This window comes from Lepisosteus platostomus, chromosome 2, assembly GCF_059453375.1.
Source record: "Lepisosteus platostomus isolate fLepPlt1 chromosome 2, fLepPlt1.hap1, whole genome shotgun sequence".
Classification (NCBI taxonomy): domain Eukaryota; kingdom Metazoa; phylum Chordata; class Actinopteri; order Semionotiformes; family Lepisosteidae; genus Lepisosteus; species Lepisosteus platostomus.
Window position 1 is genome coordinate 64295320 of NC_142612.1, and position 20167 is coordinate 64315486.

At 44.3% G+C, this 20167-nt stretch overlaps 3 protein-coding genes across 5 annotated transcripts in view; 2 read left to right on the plus strand and 1 right to left on the minus strand.

Moving 5' to 3' along the window:
* Nucleotides 1–399: 399 nt before the first annotated feature.
* drc9 (dynein regulatory complex subunit 9) lies at nt 400–5553 on the minus strand. 2 transcript variants are annotated; one of them, XM_088612721.1, is made up of 10 exons: nt 5419–5553; nt 4756–4907; nt 3902–4026; nt 3052–3180; nt 2857–2938; nt 2504–2665; nt 2192–2266; nt 1524–1655; nt 932–1033; nt 400–670 (listed from the first exon to the last, which is right to left on the minus strand). In XM_088612721.1, the coding sequence occupies exons 2-10, from the start codon at nt 4897–4899 to the stop codon at nt 554–556; spliced, it is 1068 nt and encodes a 355-aa protein (XP_088468847.1). In that variant the 5' UTR covers nt 4900–4907; nt 5419–5553; the 3' UTR covers nt 400–553. The 2 variants fall into 2 exon arrangements, with proteins under 2 accessions (XP_088468847.1, XP_088468852.1); XM_088612726.1 differs by lacking the exon at nt 5419–5553 and having other exon boundaries at nt 4774–4907.
* Nucleotides 5464–10280, plus strand: rpl35a (ribosomal protein L35a). Its single transcript, XM_088612736.1, has 6 exons — nt 5464–5498; nt 5795–5904; nt 6928–6970; nt 7909–8061; nt 9450–9594; nt 10211–10280. Exons 1-6 carry the CDS (start codon nt 5479–5481, stop codon nt 10232–10234), a joined length of 495 nt encoding a protein of 164 aa, XP_088468862.1. The 5' UTR covers nt 5464–5478; the 3' UTR covers nt 10235–10280.
* Nucleotides 10281–14194: 3914 nt separating this feature from the next.
* The window catches only part of abcc5 (ATP binding cassette subfamily C member 5), a 30331-nt gene continuing 24358 nt past the window's right edge, over nt 14195–20167 (plus strand). Inside the window, exons 1-2 of one of the 2 annotated variants that reach the window (XM_088612754.1) lie at nt 14195–14287; nt 16153–16288. In XM_088612754.1, the coding sequence (XP_088468880.1) occupies nt 16169–16288 (120 nt within the window). In that variant the 5' untranslated portion in view covers nt 14195–14287; nt 16153–16168. Of the gene's footprint in view, nt 14288–14326; nt 14380–16152; nt 16289–20167 lie in introns of those variants that run through there. The other variant, XM_088612748.1, reaches the window with a different exon arrangement.

Sequence of the window (20167 nt, forward strand, 5' to 3'; positions counted from 1 at the left end):
AGAACATTTTCCAGGAATGTTGTTCTTTACAATTTGCTTTCCATAAAGTATCCCAAATCACTTCTTACTTCATTGTTTCTTGCTGTTATAGTGCTGAAAAAACTATTTTAGCCCCCAATGCGATGAATGCCTCCAGCCTTTTTCTTGGTCTTAATATTTTGTGAACTTTGCTTGCAGTTCTTCTTGTACTTCTTGAATTACATATCCTGTGAATTCTGCTGATGTACCTGGCTTCCCAATTATAATACAGGTGTGTGCCAGCAGCAGTAACAAACATCCAGTAAATCTGGGAATTCGCCTATTTGCAGTTTTTTTCTTATCCAGGCAATTCAGGGCTTAATATGACACATTGTGCACTGCAATCAGTGAGCATCTTCCCACACACACAGACCAGGGAAATGAAGATGTATTGGTGCAGTTTTAATTTTGACTCTCAGTGAACAGCAGTGCTTTATGTCCCCCCCCCCCCCCACACACACATCCTCCCCAGGAGTGAGATAAACCAGAGTGGGCATGCCTGGCGTCTCCTTAGTCCTTGTCCTCGTTGTCCTCCTCACTTCTTCTTTCTCTTCTTCTTGCCTCCACCCTTCTCCTTGCCCTTCCCCTTTTTGCCCTTCTGGAAGGGGCCCAGACCCCGCCGCACCAGCGTGCCACGCCACCACGACTGGATCTGCAGAGTGGCATTCATATAGAGAAGGAAGCATGTTAATACTGTACCTAGAGAGAGAGGTATTCGAAAGACAGATACGGATACCTAGGGAGACAGTAATAAAAGTATTGGGTAAGAATACAGAGTGAGATCAGTTTAATCACAGTGCTATTAATGTGATCAGTGAAGTATTAATTTAATCACAGTGGTATTACTGTTTTCAGAGAGTGCTGTTACCTTGTGTGGTATTAAGGTGAAAGGGGGTGTGAAATGTGCACCAACCTTGACTGCAGCCCTGTGCTCCGTCTCCTCTTGCTCCCTCTGTTTCCGAGCTTTCTCTTTCTCCACACGGTCCTCGATCACCACTTGCTCACACTCCCTGTACTGACACACACACAGCCAGGTCAGTGTGCACAGTGTCTACACTGTATAGTCAAGGTGCTTCCAGTGTGAACTCCTTTCAAAACAACCCAGAAGTGGTGTTCAGGGCTTGACATCTTCATGGTTTACTGCAGTAGCCCTGTAGGACTCCTTCAAACTCTTCAAACTCTGCAGGAGAGTTATAGGATTTGCTGAACTCCTGCCTCAGGTTTTGTGAATATATTGTGTAGATATTAGTGTGTATATTTACAGCGTGTCATGTGTATCTGCAGTTTATAGTGGTGTGAATAGTGTTCTGTGTTTCTCTTTTGCTGTATTTTTGTGTAATTTGTATATAGACAGCATGTGGTGAAGACTGAATGTTTAATGTGAAGTATGTAGTGTTTTTCTAGTGTGTAGTGTTTCTATAGGGTATCCAGTCTACATCTACAGTATGTACAGTGCTGTATGTAGCTTCTACATCTACAGTGTGTAGTATGTATGTAGTGTATACCTGCTTGGCGAGCTCCTGCAGGCGGGTCAGGTTGCTGGTCTTGTTGCTTTTCAGCAGGTTGAGCTCCTGCTGTTTGGCCTCTATGTCTCTCTCGTACCGCTCCATCCACACCTCTAGCTTCTCCTCCAGTCTCTGCAAGGCACACCAGAATATGCCCAGTGCAGCCTCACATCATACTTTAACCTGCCATTCAGCTGCACTGGCACGTTCACAGAAAATCCATTCTTATTGCTTCATACACAGTGCAGCTTGTCAGCACCCAACTCTTGACTGTTTCATCAATAAGCTTTCAAACCAAAGATCTGTCCAGCACTCATCTTCAAATTCACAGACAATCCGTGTGGAGACTCGGGACTCATTCATCCTGTATAGTCCAATCAGGACGTTCCAAGTGTCAAAAACACTTGTTTTTAGCGTGAAAAGGTATCAAGGTTACAGCAAAAACTGTTGTTTCTTTATGTCATCACATATGTCTTGTGAGGTTGTAGTTTCATTCACTAAGAAGGACTGCAGTGTCTGGGTATGCAAGCTCCTCTGTGAGACTGGGGGTTAGCTCTGGAGGAAAGGACTTCAAGAACGTGGAAAAGATCAGCTAGGAGACAGGGACTAATGCAGTAGTCGGTGTGAGTGAGCATGGAAGGCACTGTATAAAGACACAGGACACTCACGCTCTGGTGTTCCTTCAGGAAGCTCTCCATCTCAATGTGAACGCGGGTCTCCTGGTCAATCTTATCCTGCAGCCGCTAACACCAGAACAAAGGGGGTTACTGTCTGTTTGACAATGACTTTGTATTTCAGCACTGTGTTGGTCTTTTTTCTGACTCCTTCACTGTGTTCGGATAAGAACACATCGTGATTGGCTGCTACCGGATCTGTTGGGGCAGTGACTGTATTAATCTACTGACCGACGCACTGACAAATACATTCCCAGACAGACTGATACATGCACACACCAAGACCCACACGCACTGTGCGCAGACCTGGATCTGCTCCTGCAGTTGCTGCTCAGCGTGTCCATTGAGCTTCTGGCCCTGGTACACCTGCAGCTCCGCGCTGCTCTTCACATACTTCCCCTCCAGCCCGGTTTTGGCCTTCATCTCCTGCAGCTGGTCCTTCATGTGGGCGATCATCTCCTCCCGCTTCTGGGGGTGAGGGGTGAGGAGAGAGAGACATGTCAGACACAGAGCAGATAAGTTATAAAGCATAGCTATTACTGTATGTAATGATGGCATGCCCATGTTATTACACTATAATATGGTACATCCTTGCAAGGGCATGTTTGAGTTATTATACTGCAATAGTGTGTGTCACTCATTGGAATGTGTTTTTATACCTGCAGCTCAAGCTCTTTCTCTTTGCGGATATCCAAAAGTTGTCTCTGCAGAGCTCTGGTTCTGCGTCTGCCCTCCTCTTCCCTGCCAAAAAGCGCATGCAGACACGCCCACACAAAGTCATTGTCAATGTCCGATGTCCACTTTGCCTGGTACTGAGACCAAAACTTTCTGAAGACTAGAACTGAGAGGCTGACCTGACTATGATGTCGTGGAGGTGTGCCTTCCTCTCTTTTTCCGCTTGGACAGCCAAAAGCAAGCTCTGGAATGTGCCCTTTTCCTGCAGCTCAGCCAGGACGTCGGAGATCACCTGTGCTGCAAACTGCCTGAGACAGGAACAGAAAGACAGAGAGAGGAGAAAGAGGGACACAGAGCAAAAGGCAGAGAGAGGAGTGAGATGGAGAAGGACAGACAATTAGAGTAAGGAAAGAAAAGGGAAAGAGAAGCAAAGAGATTCGATTGTCCAATGTTTAAATTTAACTTTAATTTCATCTCACAATTGGTTTAATTGTAAAAACACCATTCTGAATCATAGATTAAGTCGTGTATCCAATACAATTCGGGCTAGGATCATGATCTTCTTCGATGCCTGGATTCCCAGCATGCTAGATGCCAGTAGCATTCGGTGGGTTTGAGCTGGCCGAGCAGGAGACCCTACAGCACCATCAATGAGAGTCATAATGTTCGTTCAATCAGTGCCAATGCTCCTGTAAGGCACTAGAGAGCTTGCAAACAGCACATCTAGATGGGATAGAGAGCATATCAAATGGTGTGTGCCACATTGATCAACAACTGTCAGTAACAGATTGGGAAGGGTCAAAAATAAATTGCCATTTCAACTTTGTATCATATGTATTTTTTATTTGTATCTTTCAGACTTTTGATCTATAGGAATGCTCCACAGAGGAGTAGGTCAGTGGATTATGGTTATATGCAATTCCGTAACGCATGCAGGATTTTTGCAGAGCTAGAGAGCCAGAAATTGAGAGGAAGTAGAGAGATAGTAAGACAGCAGGAGAGAGAGAGCCCATTCACTGCAAAACTGACCTGTCTCTTTGCACCTTGACCAGGTGCTCGGGGGTCAGGGGGTTGTGCTCAAGCATGCGGCTCAGCTCCACCTGGGTCCTCTGCAGCGCCCCCGTGACCTGTGCCAGCTTTGCCCTCTCCTGCAACTGCAATTACATCATCTCCGTGAAATACAGCTCTGCCCCTGCTGCTGCAACACCTGCCCAAAGTGAGCAGACACAATCCGATAGACAAACACACTGAGACACCTAGACACAAAGACACTTGAACACACACACATAATCTGACAGATTAAACCACGAAAAGATGGGTCTCACTCTGGTCTGTAGACAATGTAGCATCCACTTCCTGCTCCTCCATCATTTCTACCCATGATTCCCTCTGTCCCACACACCTCTTGACCTGCACCTCCTGTCCTCAACCCTGGCTGCCCTCCAAACTCACGTAGATCTAAATATGTCTATATTGAAAATGACTGATTCTCAACTTTTATTCAAAAACTGAACTTTCAGTTTGCATAAAGGGGCATAAAACACTCGTAAACCCTTCACATCCACTGCAAAATTCAACAAGGCCTTTTAAAATCTTCCTCTCTGTGGATTTCCTGAATAAAATATAATTGTATTTATTTAGCAGTGGCTGGTATAAGTATAAACTAGAATTTAGAATAACATGTCTTCTTCGCCACAGACGTGAACAACATAAAGCTAGAGAGAGAAACTGAGACACCTGACCCAGCATAATCTGAGAGACTCACACAACGGACAGTATTAAGGGTTCTGAGACATATATTAGTACACGAAGACAACATGTCAGAAAGGAAAACACATCGAGAGACACATTGACAGACATGACACATTGAGACAGATACAAACTTGTGGGTGAGAGAGTACCAAGTCAGCGTCAGGCCGCCCCTCGTACGTGGCAGGCATGATGTGACCCAGCACGGCCAGTTGATCTGCGCCGTCTTCTAGAACCGTGCACAGCCGGATTTGCTCCACATACGACTGGAGAGACATCGTGTGCACTGCAAATGCAAATGAGAACTTAGTACAAATGATCTGTGTGCAGATTGTACAATTATGCAGGTTGCTTCAATAATGTTGTCACTTACGCACTTTAAACTCAGATTGAATGATATTGTACGTTAATACTGTACAGTCGGTGTGACTGACAAAGTCAATATCAATGTAACTGACAGTACAGTTTGTCTCAGGGAGTCGAGTCTAAAGCCCACTCGGCACTAAAAACCGGAATCTAATCAAAGTTTTAATATTAACAGTGTGCACGCTGGAAAGGTCAGTAAGCATTGCAGCTCCAATAGATACTTCCTATTCCCCATTAGCGACTTCAAATAGAGTCTTTTAACACTTTCAAATAGGTTACCAATTTCTACCAATCTCAAAATCAAAATTCTGCTGCAAGAAAATTGAAATGAATCGATCCAATATGTTAAAATAGATGTCTGTAACTGCTGATCAATAACTTTCCTAACACTTCAAAGACAAAATAATAATACTGTCGCAAAGATTAATCACCATTTCAGTCAGGTTACTTTTCCAACCCGTGAAAATTGCTCGATGTTGACACCGATCACCATGGCAACCGCACAACCGTGGTGAGCAAGCTTAACAGTTGCATGTACCTTTTTTTGTTCATGTTAAATTAGTAAATACAATTATATACTTGAAGCTTTATGTTTAGTTTATTTTAGTGGACAAGAAACTTTATTTTGTTTCTGAGGAACAAATGCAAGGAAGCGAAGTAAAAAGGCTAGTCTATAAACATGCCTGTTACAACAAATTGTAAACGCAAAGCGAATGCTTAGTTTTGGACATATGGAACTTAAATATTTTCTGAGATTTTTTGAAAAGAAAAAATGTTTTTAAGAAACTAGTGTACTTCTTTTAAAAGCACGTTTCTAGTCAGGCGCTGTTTCAGTCACGACTCGTGCGACGATGGTGTTGATTTCCCAGCATGCCCTAAGGACCCCCCTTTTTCCTCCATCTTGGATATCAGTACAGGTGAGAGAGATAAACAGCGTTTAGAATCAACCGGTTTTTAAATAGTTTTTAAAAGTATAGTAACTATAATATTACTTATCTTAAACAGCCGTGAGTCTTATACGGCTTGTTTTACCAGTGCTGTAGCCTTTGAGCTGAAGATGGCCGAGATACTCAGTGGATTTAGCTTGGAATCCCTCGGGTGAAATGTAAAATGCCCCGGCTTCGCAGGAGCTGAGCCTCGGCCGTTCAAACTCAATTTTATCCATTAGATTCCCATTTAAAAATACAAGAATGTCTCCGAGCCCTGTAACTGTCAAAACCCTGGTGTGATTTTTAAAATTGGAAACCATTTATCTTTCTTATAAAATGATGGCTTTATTCATTTCTGCCTTACTGACTGAAGTTTTGCTGTATGGTCAGTGAGTGTTAATGGTGGGAGCTATTATGCAGTGTGTAGTCATATACACGGTGTTTGTACCCCGAAATCATATACGTCCCCGGTTGCTGCTGTTTTGGGTGTATGTATGAATTCTCGTTTCTCGACTGCCGAGTCCGACACCTTATTTGCTTCTGATTGTGTCTAACCGGAACTGTGGCGGTCAGGCCCTTTTAATGTAATATCGTGGCTGAACTTGTTGCAGTTTTTCCCAGCAGTTACATGTCCCTCACAGCTCAGATAGGTAGAATCGTGAAAGTGCACAGTGTTGCCCGGACCATGAACCTTCAGCATGAGTGTCTTTCGAAATGAATTACATGTGTTTCGTGTAGATAGTAGTTCCTCGTGCAAATGTGTACGTGTTCAAAGAAAACGGATGTCCTTTGCTATTTCCCACAGGAGCTGTCACTATTGATACAGTGTGCGTTACCGTGATGTAGAGCTAAAATCCTCAGCCGTGGTCCATCTCTCTTAGCTGGGTTGTGTTGTTTTTTCCCCCAAAGTAACTTTCGTACCTAGAAGTGGTCATCTGTGTATAGCTCCTTGTGTTTTAGACAAACATGATTTTATTGTGTGCTGATTATGTGCTCCCTGTCCATCTCCAGGCTTGGCTGTGACTGAATACTCAAGCTTCACAATGCCAGGAAGGTGAGTCCTTTGTTTCTCACTAATCAGGTATTCTTGGAGCTGCCTTTGTATTGGTGAGCAATGCTGAATAATAAATTTAAAAAATCGACCTCCCTGCAGTGGGAGTGTTACAGGAACAGAATCTGTTCTTTTTGGAAGCAGAAGGGTTTGTGTTTGATCAGTACTGTGCTGTGGCAAACTGGTGGGTTATCTCTGGTTTAAACTAACACTTCTCCAATGTGCTTTATTCCTCGGGATATACCCTTTAACACAGCAGGCTATTTTACACACAAGCGGAGCTCAGTTCTGAATTGAGTGATTGCCTGTATTACCCGGTGTGATGCATTTCAGTGATTTTTAACTTCCACATGCTCTTCTCACTTCTCCACCTGATCTACAGTGAGGTGGGGTTGCAGAAAGTTGCAGCTGTCTCTCAGTTGATGGATGAAATAGATCCCCTGCTATATGGAAATTAGGATGAAAAGTGCAGTACAGATTCAAGTATTTGAAGAAAGTAGATGTGAAGTTTAATATCCAAGTGGGAGCCTTTGGCTGCTAATTACTCCTTCGGTAAGTGATTCTGGTGTCCCTAGCTTGGCCACTGCAATGCAGTGCAGTGATTTCAGGTTCAGTCTTCAGTTCCTAGATTGCTTATCCTTCAGCAGTGCTGTGCGATAAGCATCTCTTTCCCACTTGTATAGGAGCCTGCAGTTAAAAACCTGACGTGGATCAGAGTGCTGTCTTTTTTACCTGCAGTCAGTAATGATCTCTGCCAGTTGGCTCTTCACTTAAGATACCTAGTTTGTATCAAAACCGTGATCCTATCTAATAAAATTACAAAAATATGCAGTGTCTGCAAGGGGCAATGAAGAGTGTGGATCGTGCTGCAGGGTGGACAGTCTCTTGTTGGGGCTGTGATTGTCTTCTGACAAGAGCTCTTGGTCTCTTTCCCCCCCCAGACTGTGGTGCAAGGCGATCTTCACAGGGTACAAGCGAGGCCTCCGGAACCAGCGCGAGCACACGGCGCTGCTGAAGATCGAGGGTGTGTACACGCGCGAGGAGACCGAGTTCTACCTGGGCAAGCGCTGCGCCTACGTCTACAAGGCCAAGAAGTGAGTCCGACGCTGCCGGCGCACCAGTGTTAAACTGGGTGTGCCTGTGAAGTTTCTTCTTGGTATGCCATTTCAGTGTTGCAGAGAGAAGCTGACAAGCTCTCTTAAGCCAGTTCCCCAACCTGGGTCCACATTTACTAGTGGGTAGTGGGAAGTCCTCATGTGTGTATATATGTTGTATATAGAAGACCTCACCCAGCTGCTTTAGTGCTCTATCTCATTTTCTTTAAGCAGGCAGATTTCCAGTTTCAGTTATTGAATCCAGTTAGTGGACGGTAAGGTTTAGGGATTTGGTAACAGGAAACGTGCTTCTTTGTTTAGAGATCTGTTCTGAAAAACCAAGCACATTTATGGTGCTGCTGTGCTCTATAGTTTATGGCATCGTCCATATTTGTTCTTTTGCTGCTGGACTTGGAAGTGGATGTGCTGCCAAGTCCTGCTGGCCCTCTAAGTGCAGCAGCAAACACAGATTTTGTGTCTGGTGTCTGTTTCAGGAGGATTGAGCTGGCATGGTTCAAACAAGGCACAGCTGGAACAGTGTTAAGATTTTTTTTATCTGTATGATGTGTTTAATAATTGGAGAAGGTTAAACTTATTTACACACGTGGCACACTGCTAGCAGCTCGGTAATACACATCTGCATGTAGAACTGTCTTGTCTCTGTACCTGCAGGCACTTGATCATCTCGCCTGCCACTTGTTATTGCAAAAAAGGTATTAAATATTAAAAGAATAGGTGTTCTTGACATATAAGGGATGTATAATTATGCACTTAACATTTAATGAGGTACTTACCATTGTTTCATAGACAGGGCCAGTACTAAATTTTTCATTGAATGTGTTTGTGTGTCAGTGCAGTTTCCCTTGCAAACTGCGTTTTTCCTCTTGTGCTTAAAATATGGTTCTTGTTTTTGTTTATAGCCCTGTGTCATACAGAATTGTGATGTATTGAATATGACTGTATTACAGGCAGCACTGAAGGAAGAGCAGCTTTCAAATAAAGAATAAAATCATTTCTGTCAAAGACCGTTAGTTAGGGGATGTGTGGCCGCATTTAGTGGTGGGTTGGCTTTTGTTCCCTTGTTATCAGATTATCCTTTGCTTAGAAACAGATGCCTTTTTTATCAAGATTGACATTAGCCTTCTCGCTGTCCCTCACAGCTCTTCTCTCTTTCCTGTCACTGTCTTCAGATCCCATCATACACCCTCCGTCGCTCATTCAAATTAAAGAGTTGTTGTTTATTTAGTTTTGTGTTTGCGGGGGTCACGTTTGCTCGATTATGTCTGTGCTCGTTTTCATTACGTGTTAGAAGATATCTCTGCAGTTTTGGAGCTGCCTGAATAATTGCTGTTTGACTGAGGCCTCTCTCGCTCTCCCTCTGTCTCAAGGAACACAGTGACTCCTGGCGGCAAGCCCAGCAAGACACGCGTGATCTGGGGCAAGGTGATGCGCGCTCACGGAAACAGCGGCATGATCCGCGCCAAGTTCAGCAGCAACCTGCCCGCCAAGGCCATTGGGCACAGGATCAGAGTGGTGAGTGTCCAGCCTTTGCTCTGCTCTTCCTCGCGTCTGTCTCTCGCCTCTTCATCATTACTACCACTGGGTGAGCTACTGGAGGGAGGGTGAACGACACCCTCTTCATCCCTCCTTCCAAAGCTGTGGTCACTTATAAACTGGTCAGCCTCCTTCATCGCTCCTTAGCTTTGTGTTGTCATTCTGTTGCCCATCTGAAATGACATCAGACTCAGATTTTCCCCTATTCTGCCTGTCCTTTTCCATGCACCCACCTCTTCCCGGTAATACCACTATAACACAGGGTGATTGAGGAAGAAGTGTAGATTTTTGCTTTAAATTTTTCCAGCCTTTCTGGCGAACTCCACTGTTGTTATCTTAATCTTTTAAATAATCAATTAGGGACGTGTTTGGAGATGAGTATATTATTAAAATGGATTGCATGGGCTGTTGGTTAAGCAGCTGTAATTTACAGTAATCGGACACTTTGTTTGCTAAAGCATTTGACCAACATGCAGCTCACCTGTCGCAGGCAGCCGTCTTCTTCCTGCTTGACAGCTGTACTTCCCCCATGTAGCTCCAAGACCTGCGGCGTCACACTGCACTGTCACTGTTAATCCCTTTCCTTCTCTTGCAGATGCTGTATCCATCACGGGTGTAATGTGCTGTGGTTGTGTACATACAATAAAAGGACTGGTCCAAATCAAGCGGTGTCTGCAGTGTTTCTTTCTGAAGGAGCTGTCTGCTTCTACGCAGATCTGATGTGCTGAGAAGCTGCAGTAGAGAGCACTTCCTCGAGGGGTGTGTCTGTGTGCCCGTAGACTGGGGCTGTCTTAGACAAGCAGGGGTTTCACTATCAATTGTGGGGCTGATTTTCCATGGCTTTCTTTTACACCTGCAGTTTCATTTTACTGGGTTTCTCGAGATACAGTATCTGTTACAAACTGGGCTCACATCTTGTATCTTGGTTAAGATGGCAGTGGCTTGGCCTTATTTCTGTTTTGGACAGAGTGTCTGATGTTTGATTCTTGCTTTTTTTCCTGATTTTGCCTCTAGTTCTTTGTAATTCTCTGAGGTAGACCACGGGTTAGCTCTGCTGTGGTGTCTCTGATGAGGTGCAGAAGCCTTGGCACCTGTGTGGTGCAGGGTTGACAGCCAGAACCTGGATACTATCAATAAACTATTGAATAGATGAGCCATGTATGGCATGATTGTACATTAGAGTGACTTGGGAGGTTAAGCAGTACTGCAAATGTGCCATTAGTGCCCTGAATGGATGTTTCTGGGAATCTGCAGTTTACCAGGGAAGTCATCGTTACCCTGGAAAAGTGAGTGATTCTTTACATTCTGCCCTTCTGGGTCTGTTGGACATTGATCATGAACTTTCCAGGGTGCGGAGGCAGGTTCTTCGACGTGTGACCACTGGACGTCTTGCTAAGAGAATGGAATTCCAGGTTCTGGTGGGGCTGGGGTCTTGCCAGCTTCACAAGGTCTTTAAATCACCACCTATCTGAAACCTATCTGGGAAACTCAATTAAACACTTGTTTAAATCACTGAATCAATGAGGTAACATGAAATCCACAGCCCCCAGTGAGACTAGAGCTTTGGAACATAAAATCCTGATTTATCCAATTTGCCCATGTTTATTAGAGAGCATTTTTATTTGTTGACCACTATAAGTATTTATAAAAAAGCACATTTGGTGCAGTTTTCTCCCATAACACTGAAAAGGAGTGGAAAGTTTTCAGACGCTTGAACAAGAGGGGATTTTCCGATATAACTGAAAAAAGCTGTTCACTGTTGGAAGTGAGCATTGGATGTTTTCACCAGGTTTGGTATGTGCAGGCATTTCTGTTACATTTGACTTTTGTTGCAGGGAGATGCCAGCAGCATTATGAAGGATTTAACAGCAAAAACCGAAAGATCTTTTCAGATTTCTCCTTGCATGACTCGGAGAGTGTCTTGGTTGAGAAGGACTTGTTTAGGAGTAGGACATGGAGGTTATTCTGTTTTTTGTAAGAACCATTTTCATGCTAATTTGGTGTACTTCAGATGACTAAAATCTTACAGTGACCCAGGAACTCAGCAGCTCCAGTTTTTTAATCAGTCTGTCACAGCACTCCCCTGTCTTAGTCCTGGAAGGACAACAAAACCAGCAGGCCTTTGAAAATGATGTACAACCCCAAGGCCTGTGGCAAAGGTTCAGATTTCACCAGGTCGTTGCTTACCCAGAAATCTGAAGCTATTTCTGGTTTTAAGGACCTAATGGATTCCAGCCTTCAGACTGGTGAAGAATGGACTTCCCGTGTATTTTATGTTTAACTCGTTTGCAGGCCTTGGCTCGTAGTTTCAGAACTGCAGTGAAGTCGTTGTCCACTAGGGAGCTCTCTTCAGCTACTGTGTGCAGATAACCCAGTTATATTGGGGGAGAATTACATTATTGCATAGTTTCACACATTGCACACATTATGTTGCAATCCTTGTGAAATTGAGGATTATAACTGGGGGCTTAAAATTAATTAGCAAAGTTACATATAGGCGTTACTGGCAGGGTGGCTGTCGGGGTGTTTAACACTGCCCTAGGCTAGGACTGCTATCCCTTCATCGGCTCATCTATGGACAGCATGTTGCACTAATGTACTTTTTGGACACTCAGTCTGTATATACCTATGCACATTTTGCACATTTTTTTTTACAGTGACTAGGAGCATATTTTGCACACCTATTTTAGATTTATTTTGTATTACTGTACGTATTTTAATTTTTAGTCTACTCTGGTGTCTGTTTTTGCTTGTCTTGGGCTGGGCTGCTGTAACACCTCAATTTCCCTTCGGGATCAATAAAGTCTTATCTACTATATTCCACATCCAGTTATATATAGTCTAACATTGGCCTTAACCATTTTTTTTTGCAGTAATATTTCTGCACAACAGCTGTTCCTATTCTGTAATTACATACTCACTCAAATACACACTTAAGGGTTTTAAATATTTTTCCAATCATAAGAACACACAAGATAGGCATTCTTGCTGTTGTAGGTCTTCATACTGTGGCACACCTAGTAACTGCTAACATGAAAGTTGGCAAGTTGTGGAGCATCATGTTAGCAAGTGCTAACATGAAAAATATTCATCTGCAGTTCGGTTCAACTCAATTGAACTACAGACGAACTTTGTTTCCTTTCTAAAGCACTATACAATACTATTTAATATATATATATAGCATCGTTAACTGATATTAAACATAAATAAAGCTGTGTCGTTGGTTCTGTTAGAAACATATTTTGCAAGTATAGATTTATAGGCGTGCAGCAGCTCGGCGGCCTAGTCCTCCACCGCTCTGTTCCGCCTGTGGAAGAGCAGGAGGCGCCGCAGTGAGTGGAAAAGTACCGAGTCTCTGCGGCGGCGAGACTGCGGCCCCCGGCTCCCAGCTCCGTGCACGACAATGCGCAGCCGGGCCGGCGCGCGCAGGCCGCCCATCTGCGATCTGAAGCGCAGCTGCAGCAACAGCGCTGCGACTACCTTTACGGCACCTCGGCGGAAGGCAGGCCGCAGGCCTCTTCACTCTGGTTCAATTCATAGGTCATTTTCACCGCAAATAACAGCGTTCAAGCCGTCCTGCCAGCGTGTCGTTAAACCTGTGCTGTCTCTGTGCCCGAAGGAAGCGAATTCAATCGCCTGTTTCAGTGATTCCGCTGTAAAGACTGTTCAGAAGATGGTAAATTTGATCATACATGACGTGTGACGAGAAGTGTAACTGGGATCATTGCAAAGAAACAATTGTAACGGACATGCAATTTTGTTCTAATTGCTAATAAAAAGTTATCTAAAATAACACAATAGCGAATGACGCTTTAGATAGATTCGTCTTCAGAATTAATTGTACTATGCATTTTGCTACCTCATTACAAGCACAAAAATAGCCCCTATGAAACATTTACACAAACACCGAAATAAAACACCTTTAACAATGTTAACTGATTGTCATCAGAGGCTTCTCTGTTTTAGGACAATTAAACGAGCTCTTAATGCTGTGTTTTTATGTGGAGAGTAATCGCGAAATTAGATTGCCTCGTCAAAGGTGGACTAACGACATTTATTTACCAAGCGCTGACATCTTCGGGACTGTTAATCAAGATGTGAAGCAAATTAACACAACCTCATATACTACAAGGCTAATGATTTATTTACGTTATTAAGTGTATTTAAAAAATATAAATGTCGAAAAGTACGTAACCGACAACACAGAAAATTGCACAGGAAAATATAATTCTGCGTAATTGTTGTAATATGATTATATGTTTTTCAGACGAATACCTTTAGAAATGTACATTTATTTTATATAAATAAAATGCTGTATTCATTCACGCAAAAGGTAAAAAAAAATACCGCTCGACCCCGCATTCGCGTGCACGCGGTCTTTATTCTGAAGACTTTTCTAGCTGAAGGAGCGAGCACGACTCGGACCTCGCGTGCCCGTAACGCTGATGACGTTTACACTTAACCACACCCTTGTCTTCATCGAAGGGTTTTGCGGGAGTTGTAGTTTTTCTTTTAGGTCTTGCTCCACAGATTCGTAGTGAGCGGGGTTTTTAGTGAACTACATTTCCCGGAGAGTCTTATCGGCTCAATAGCTCTCGGCAGCTCCTTTATAAGGCGTTTGTTTTGGCTGTGGTAGATGATCTGGGATCTGCGTTGGAAGGCAGAAGAGCAGGTATCTGTTGCTAGGCTGCGGCGGGTGGGGATAAAAATTGATAATCTGGAATTTATGTTTGCATTGAAAGTCTTCTGGCTCATTGAACGAAGGTTATTAAAGGTCAAAATTAAAAATATATATTTTATATATATATAAAGAAAAACTGTTTTGGATAAAAATCCGACTGGGAAGCGATTTGCGGTACATCGGAAATATAAAGCCCCCGGATGCTTCAGTCATCTTCTTTATTGATATGAATTTATCGTAAGCTTTATTGTACTTTTTAACAAAGCAATTGCTAACATTACATGTAGTTCACTGTACACCGTTATATAACTACTTTTTTTTAAACTACACTTACGTATGTGTGCTTATGTTTCCTGTTTTGGCTTCGTCATGGTGGATATCTTGATTTTTAATGAGCAGGAGTATGACGACCTGATTTTCATCGTATCAATATGATCATTATGAAACTGACGCTTAATTTTAACTTAACGCCGTTAGTTTGCCCACTTATATCGTTTTATAGGCTTTTAACGTTATGCATCAAGGTTCACTACTAGAACCGAAATTAAATATTAAAAGTAGCCGTTACCACGGATGACAATGAAATAACTGAGAACTGGAATCCGCACGAAGACGTCGATGTGCAGGTTTCATACCGCGGACCTGTTGGTTTCAGATGAAAGCCGGGGGACTGAATATCTCCGGTTCTCGGAAGAGAGGGTGTGGGGGCTGGGGTTATTTTTCATTACTCGTTGTGGGGCGGCATCTTCTGCTCGTTTCTTCCCTGTGGGAACGGACCTGTTCTCCGTATAGCCGTCGTGGAAGGAAGCAGGTCTCGGTGATGCTGGGGAGCTCTGTACACCCCAGTTGTCAGTGTGGGGCTAGCCCCGTTCTCGATAGCGGTGAGCTCAAAGGATCAAGGGAAGTTGGGTAACTTGTACCGGCTAACTAATGGCTCATCCGGGTCTCTCGTCTCCAGTACCTAACTGGCTTAAAACGGCACGCTTCCCGTCCAGTGAAGGATGTTGGAAGAGACCGTGGGGAGTCTCTGTTAGGATTGAGACAGCCGGGGTGCGGAAGAGGACACCGTCCCGGGACAGCGGTGTCTCACGGCTGCCTCTCGCCATTTCGCAAAAACTGTCTGCCTGGACTTATTTGGGGAAGAAACGCTCAAGACTGCAGCATTGGGACCATTGTAAAAGGCGGTCGTCTGAGATTCTTATTTGTGATGGTGTTATCCGGTCATTCGGATCCGACTCTCGGCGATTCTATTGGCCATCTCTCGCCACGCTTTCCAGTCTTGGACTTTCTCTTTCAGCTGTTCTATGCCTAAGCCAGTGTCCGTTTTGATGGCGTCGAGCCACCGCGTTCTTTGGCGGCCTCGTGTTCTCGTTCCACTGACCCTTCCAAGCATCATTGCTTTCTCCAATGGATCTGATCGCATCACGTGACCAAAATAAGTGAGCCGGAGTCTGGTGATCTTTCCCTCAAGCGAAATTTCTGGCTTGATGCGCTCCAGAACCTCTTTATTGGTGACCCTTGCTGTCCATGGTATCCGTAACAGTCTTCTCCAGCACCATGACTCGAAAGCATCCATCCTCTTTCGGTCAGCTATTTGTAGAGACGAGCTAATTCAATTTTGCCGGGGCGAACACCAGTAGTCTCTAGTTAAAGGCTTTACCTTCTGGTATCCCTCTTACAGTTAACTTGTTTGTTTTTTTTCCGTGATGGGTCACGGGATTCTGACTAATTTATCTTTATCAGGCCTTGACCCTGAGAACTGCCGAGAGTGTCCCGTGGGAAGTTGAAAGGCATCTTTTATAGAGAAGGAAAAGTGCTTAATGATTATGTGCTGTGGTTTCTGTTTTTCCGTGCAGCTGTTTGCAAGAGACCATGAAGGACCTTGAGCTGGGAAAGGACTATGTGCTCCCGAGCCCTGGGTACAGGGGAGTTTCCTGCAGGGACGCACAGCAGCCCAAGGACAGCAGCAAGTACCACTTACCCAAGGTGCAGGTGAGTGTGCCCGTAGCTGCTGTTCAGCCTGAGCAGCAGATCTGGCTGGTTGAGGTTCTGGTGCTGACTCGCTGGAAACCGACAGGTCCGTGCGGGCCTTCGTGCTTAGTTCTTCTCTTAGAATCGGGTCTGTTTCTTATTGAGCGTAGGTGCTTGGGGTGCTGGGTGTTGCTGGGGTTTTCCCTTGAGTCCTTCTGCTCTTTGTGGCCCTCCCCCTGTCTGGGAATCTGTCGGGATGGGGATGTGGGATGAGTGGTCACTGGGCTATGGGAGGAAAGTGAGATGAGGAGGGCGGGCAGGTGTGATTTGACCAGTGTACTGAACGTTTTTGATTGTCGGGCACCCAAACTCGGAATTAAACAAACCAACCATGTGAGCTCTAAATGAGTTTCCTCATAGGAGGGGGAATGCCTGGTTCAGTCCTCTAACAGTCTTTAATCCTTGCCAGAATTTAAGAAGACCTAGAAAGTCTCACAAAGCCAGGCCTTTAAGCCTTCTCTCTTAGCTGGAGGTATGATGTTGGGAGGGAAAAATATTGTCTAGGTGTTTGTACCGGGGGGGGCTGTATTGCAGTGCGTTGAGTATTTAAGCGCAGTGCCGGCTTACTGCGGTATTTCCGGCTGCTTGTGTCCGGGGACAACACAGGACGTGCTTTTCCTCGACTTCACAGCCTGCTGCAGAAGTAGAGAGCGCTGAATGTGCTGAAGGCAGGATGAGGAAAGTCGTGGAAGAAGGGGACTGAAGCAACGTCTAAACTGAGTTTTAGTATTAACCAGTCTCGTGCTGCGGCACAGAAACCTCCACTTAAACGGTTCCAGCAGGCCCTCAGCTAATGCCTGTTCAGAGTTGCGTCTGGAGTGGGAGTGCTGGGAGGCTTTTCCCCCCCGGTCTGTGTTGTTGCATTGAGTCAGCAGGACAGGGCTGGGACTGCGCTGCTCTGCTGCCTCTTCCCTGGAGGTCCTCTCCACACTGCTGTGTGCCCATTGGCTACCAGACCAGCAGCCGGCCCACCAATTGCTGCCTGCCCCGCCTGGGTTGAATTATTTACATAACAGCTGCCTTCCCATTGGCTCTCAGCCTGTCAGCGCAGCCAGTGGCGCTGCAGGTAGACGAGATGGAGCGTCTCGCTGATGGCCCAATTGGCTGTCTGGCATTTCAGACGGCAAGACCGAACCCTGTATGTGCAACGTGAGAGCATTAGCAAAACGTGACTGTGGGCTGCCAGCCCTGCACGTGCTGTGCAGTGCCACTGTTCGCTGTGCTGCTGCGAAGCAGGATGAAAGTCCTGCTTGAATCGGGATTTTCAAAGGTGCTTTACAGCATTGCACCATCCCTTTGTTAGAGGCGAGACTTCAACATGGACTTGTCCTCCCTGTTTTTATTTTGTTTGCACATGGGCTTTATCGGGCCCCCTCCCCACTCAAGGCTGGCTCTGCTAGACCCTCCTTTCAGCACTTCCTTTGTTCTGTTACAGCTTGTTGCTATGGCATTCTAGAAATTGTTCCTTTAAGTGCTATCTAGTTCAGAGGGGTTTTTTTTAACCTCGCCACCAAAATCAGCCTCTTCAAGGGTAATTCTCAAGGTTTGCATTTCTTGACTGAGGCATTGTTCTGGCAGACATACGGCTCTGATGAGCCCACACAGGAAGAAAGCAAACCTATGCCTTTTGCTTTAGATCTTGAGGAAGGATTGGAAATTTATCCTTGAGAAGCTGATTTCGCTCTGAAAGAACCGTTTCGCACTGCAGCATGTGCAGAGGGCACTGATGATCCAACCTGCTTTTTAGCAGCGCTGGTTGAAATGTGCAGAGAGGACATGGGCTCTCATCCAAACCGTTAGGATCTGATCAAACTAGGAATCCATTTTCTTCAGAACTTGCTGTGCAGTGGTATCAAATCGGCAAAAGTCACATGCAGTGTTTTATTTTCCAGCACCATATTTCCATATTGAGCAGTGGTCTCTAATTTGTCTCATGCTGCACTGCCTGCTGAACTGACTACCAGGATGTCCCAAGTCCAGGAAGAAGTCTATGGCTTATCTCGGTCTCTCTGAGAAACCATTTGCTTTGTCTGGAAGATACTTGAAAGATTTATTACAGCAAAAGCTTTCAGGCACATGTATCCCTCTGTTGTCATGGTAGATATGCATGCATATATGCTCAAATTGTGTATATTTAAATACAGCTAATGTTTATATGTAAATGTGTATAGTATAATGCATTGTTTGTGAAGAAATGAGATATACTGAATGATTTAGTTTTTGCAACATTTGGATTAACTCCTTGTGTACCCTCAGTCACTTGGCTGATTAAAGCCCCATAAATATTTGTAAGCTACATGCCCAAATTGCCAATAACGAATAATATAATGAATACCTTTTACAGCCCTAGCTTACAGGGTGGAATGAATTCCAGTTTCATTCATTTTTGAGAGTTTGAGAGTTCAAAAATTGGTGTTGACCCATATACTTTCATCTTACAATTCTTCTCTTGGAAGGGATGTTTTTAATGTAGAGCAATGTGTTTCACTGGTCCACTAGACTATTTGTGTAGTATAAGGCATGGGGAAAAAAAAACTAGTCTTAATTAGCTATTTCCCAGGCCGCATGCAAACAATATTCAAACGATCAAAAGCTGAAAATATTCTGCCTAATCTATCTAAAGAGGTCTACAAGTGCCAAGAAAAAGTTTGTAAACACCCAAAGAAAGTGTGGAAATGCTATAGTTTTACCACGATAGCCTTCTTGAATCTAAACTCATCTTTGTTAATATCCAATAGGGTTTAGAGTAACCAATTCCATGTCTTTTGAAACAAAATGATGTAAAAAATTAAATTGAGTAAGGTACAGGACATGTGAAAAAGTAACTAAACTCCTAACCACAATCAGGTATTTAAATAATTGGGTAGATGTTGGAGGCTGAGTTTGAAAAATATTAAAATCAGATGCCAATTGAGTTTAGTCTTCACTGTAAAAAATGTCATGATCTTTAATGGCTGAGGACCTTGGAACAGTTTTTTGGGCCTCTACAATCCAGTCTCGGAAAGAAAGTTGTATCCAAAGAACTACAGGCCCCTCTCGGCTTGGCTCATGTGGCAAAATGACTGAACAAGAATGATGTTCATCGACAGATCGCAAGGAGAAAGAACATTACTGCCCCTCTGAAGCTTTTCCAGAGAGCATGTAAAAGATCCACAAGGCTTACTAGATGGTTTTCTCAGGACAGATGGGTCAAAGGTCAAATGAAATGCTGCTTTTCAACAGAAGAGCCACTTTCCAGCTGTCTAACATAACATCACTTTATTAGCCCCTATACCATTTCTTACATTACAAATTAGTCTTTTCCCATACCCCAGCTTGCTCTCCATGAGACACAGACACACACAGACAGGGGGAGAGGGACGCTTAGGGTCAGCCATTGTATAGCACCCCTGGAGCAGTTGGAGTTAAGGGCCTTGCTCAGGGACCCAACAGAGTAGGATTCCTCTGCCGGCTGTGAGATTTGAACTGGTAACCTTCCAGCCACAGGCGCAGAGCCTTAGCCACAGAGCCACTGCTCTGCCCCAGACATGGTGGTGGGAGTGTGATGATTTGGGGCTGCTTTGTCACCTAAGGATCTGGATAACTTGCCCACATTCACACAACCATGAATTCTGCATTGCAGCAGGAGATTGTAGAAAATTAGACTGTCTGTCTGGGGCCTGAAGCTGAAGAGAAAGGGGGTTTTGCAGCAAGACCATAATCCTCAACATATAAGCAGCTCTATAAATGGATGGCTGCAGAAGAGGAATTCTGTTTTACAATGGCCTAGGCAAAGGCTGGACTAAAACCCCCACTTACATAATATCATCCTTACACTTACACTTACCACCAATGTGCAGC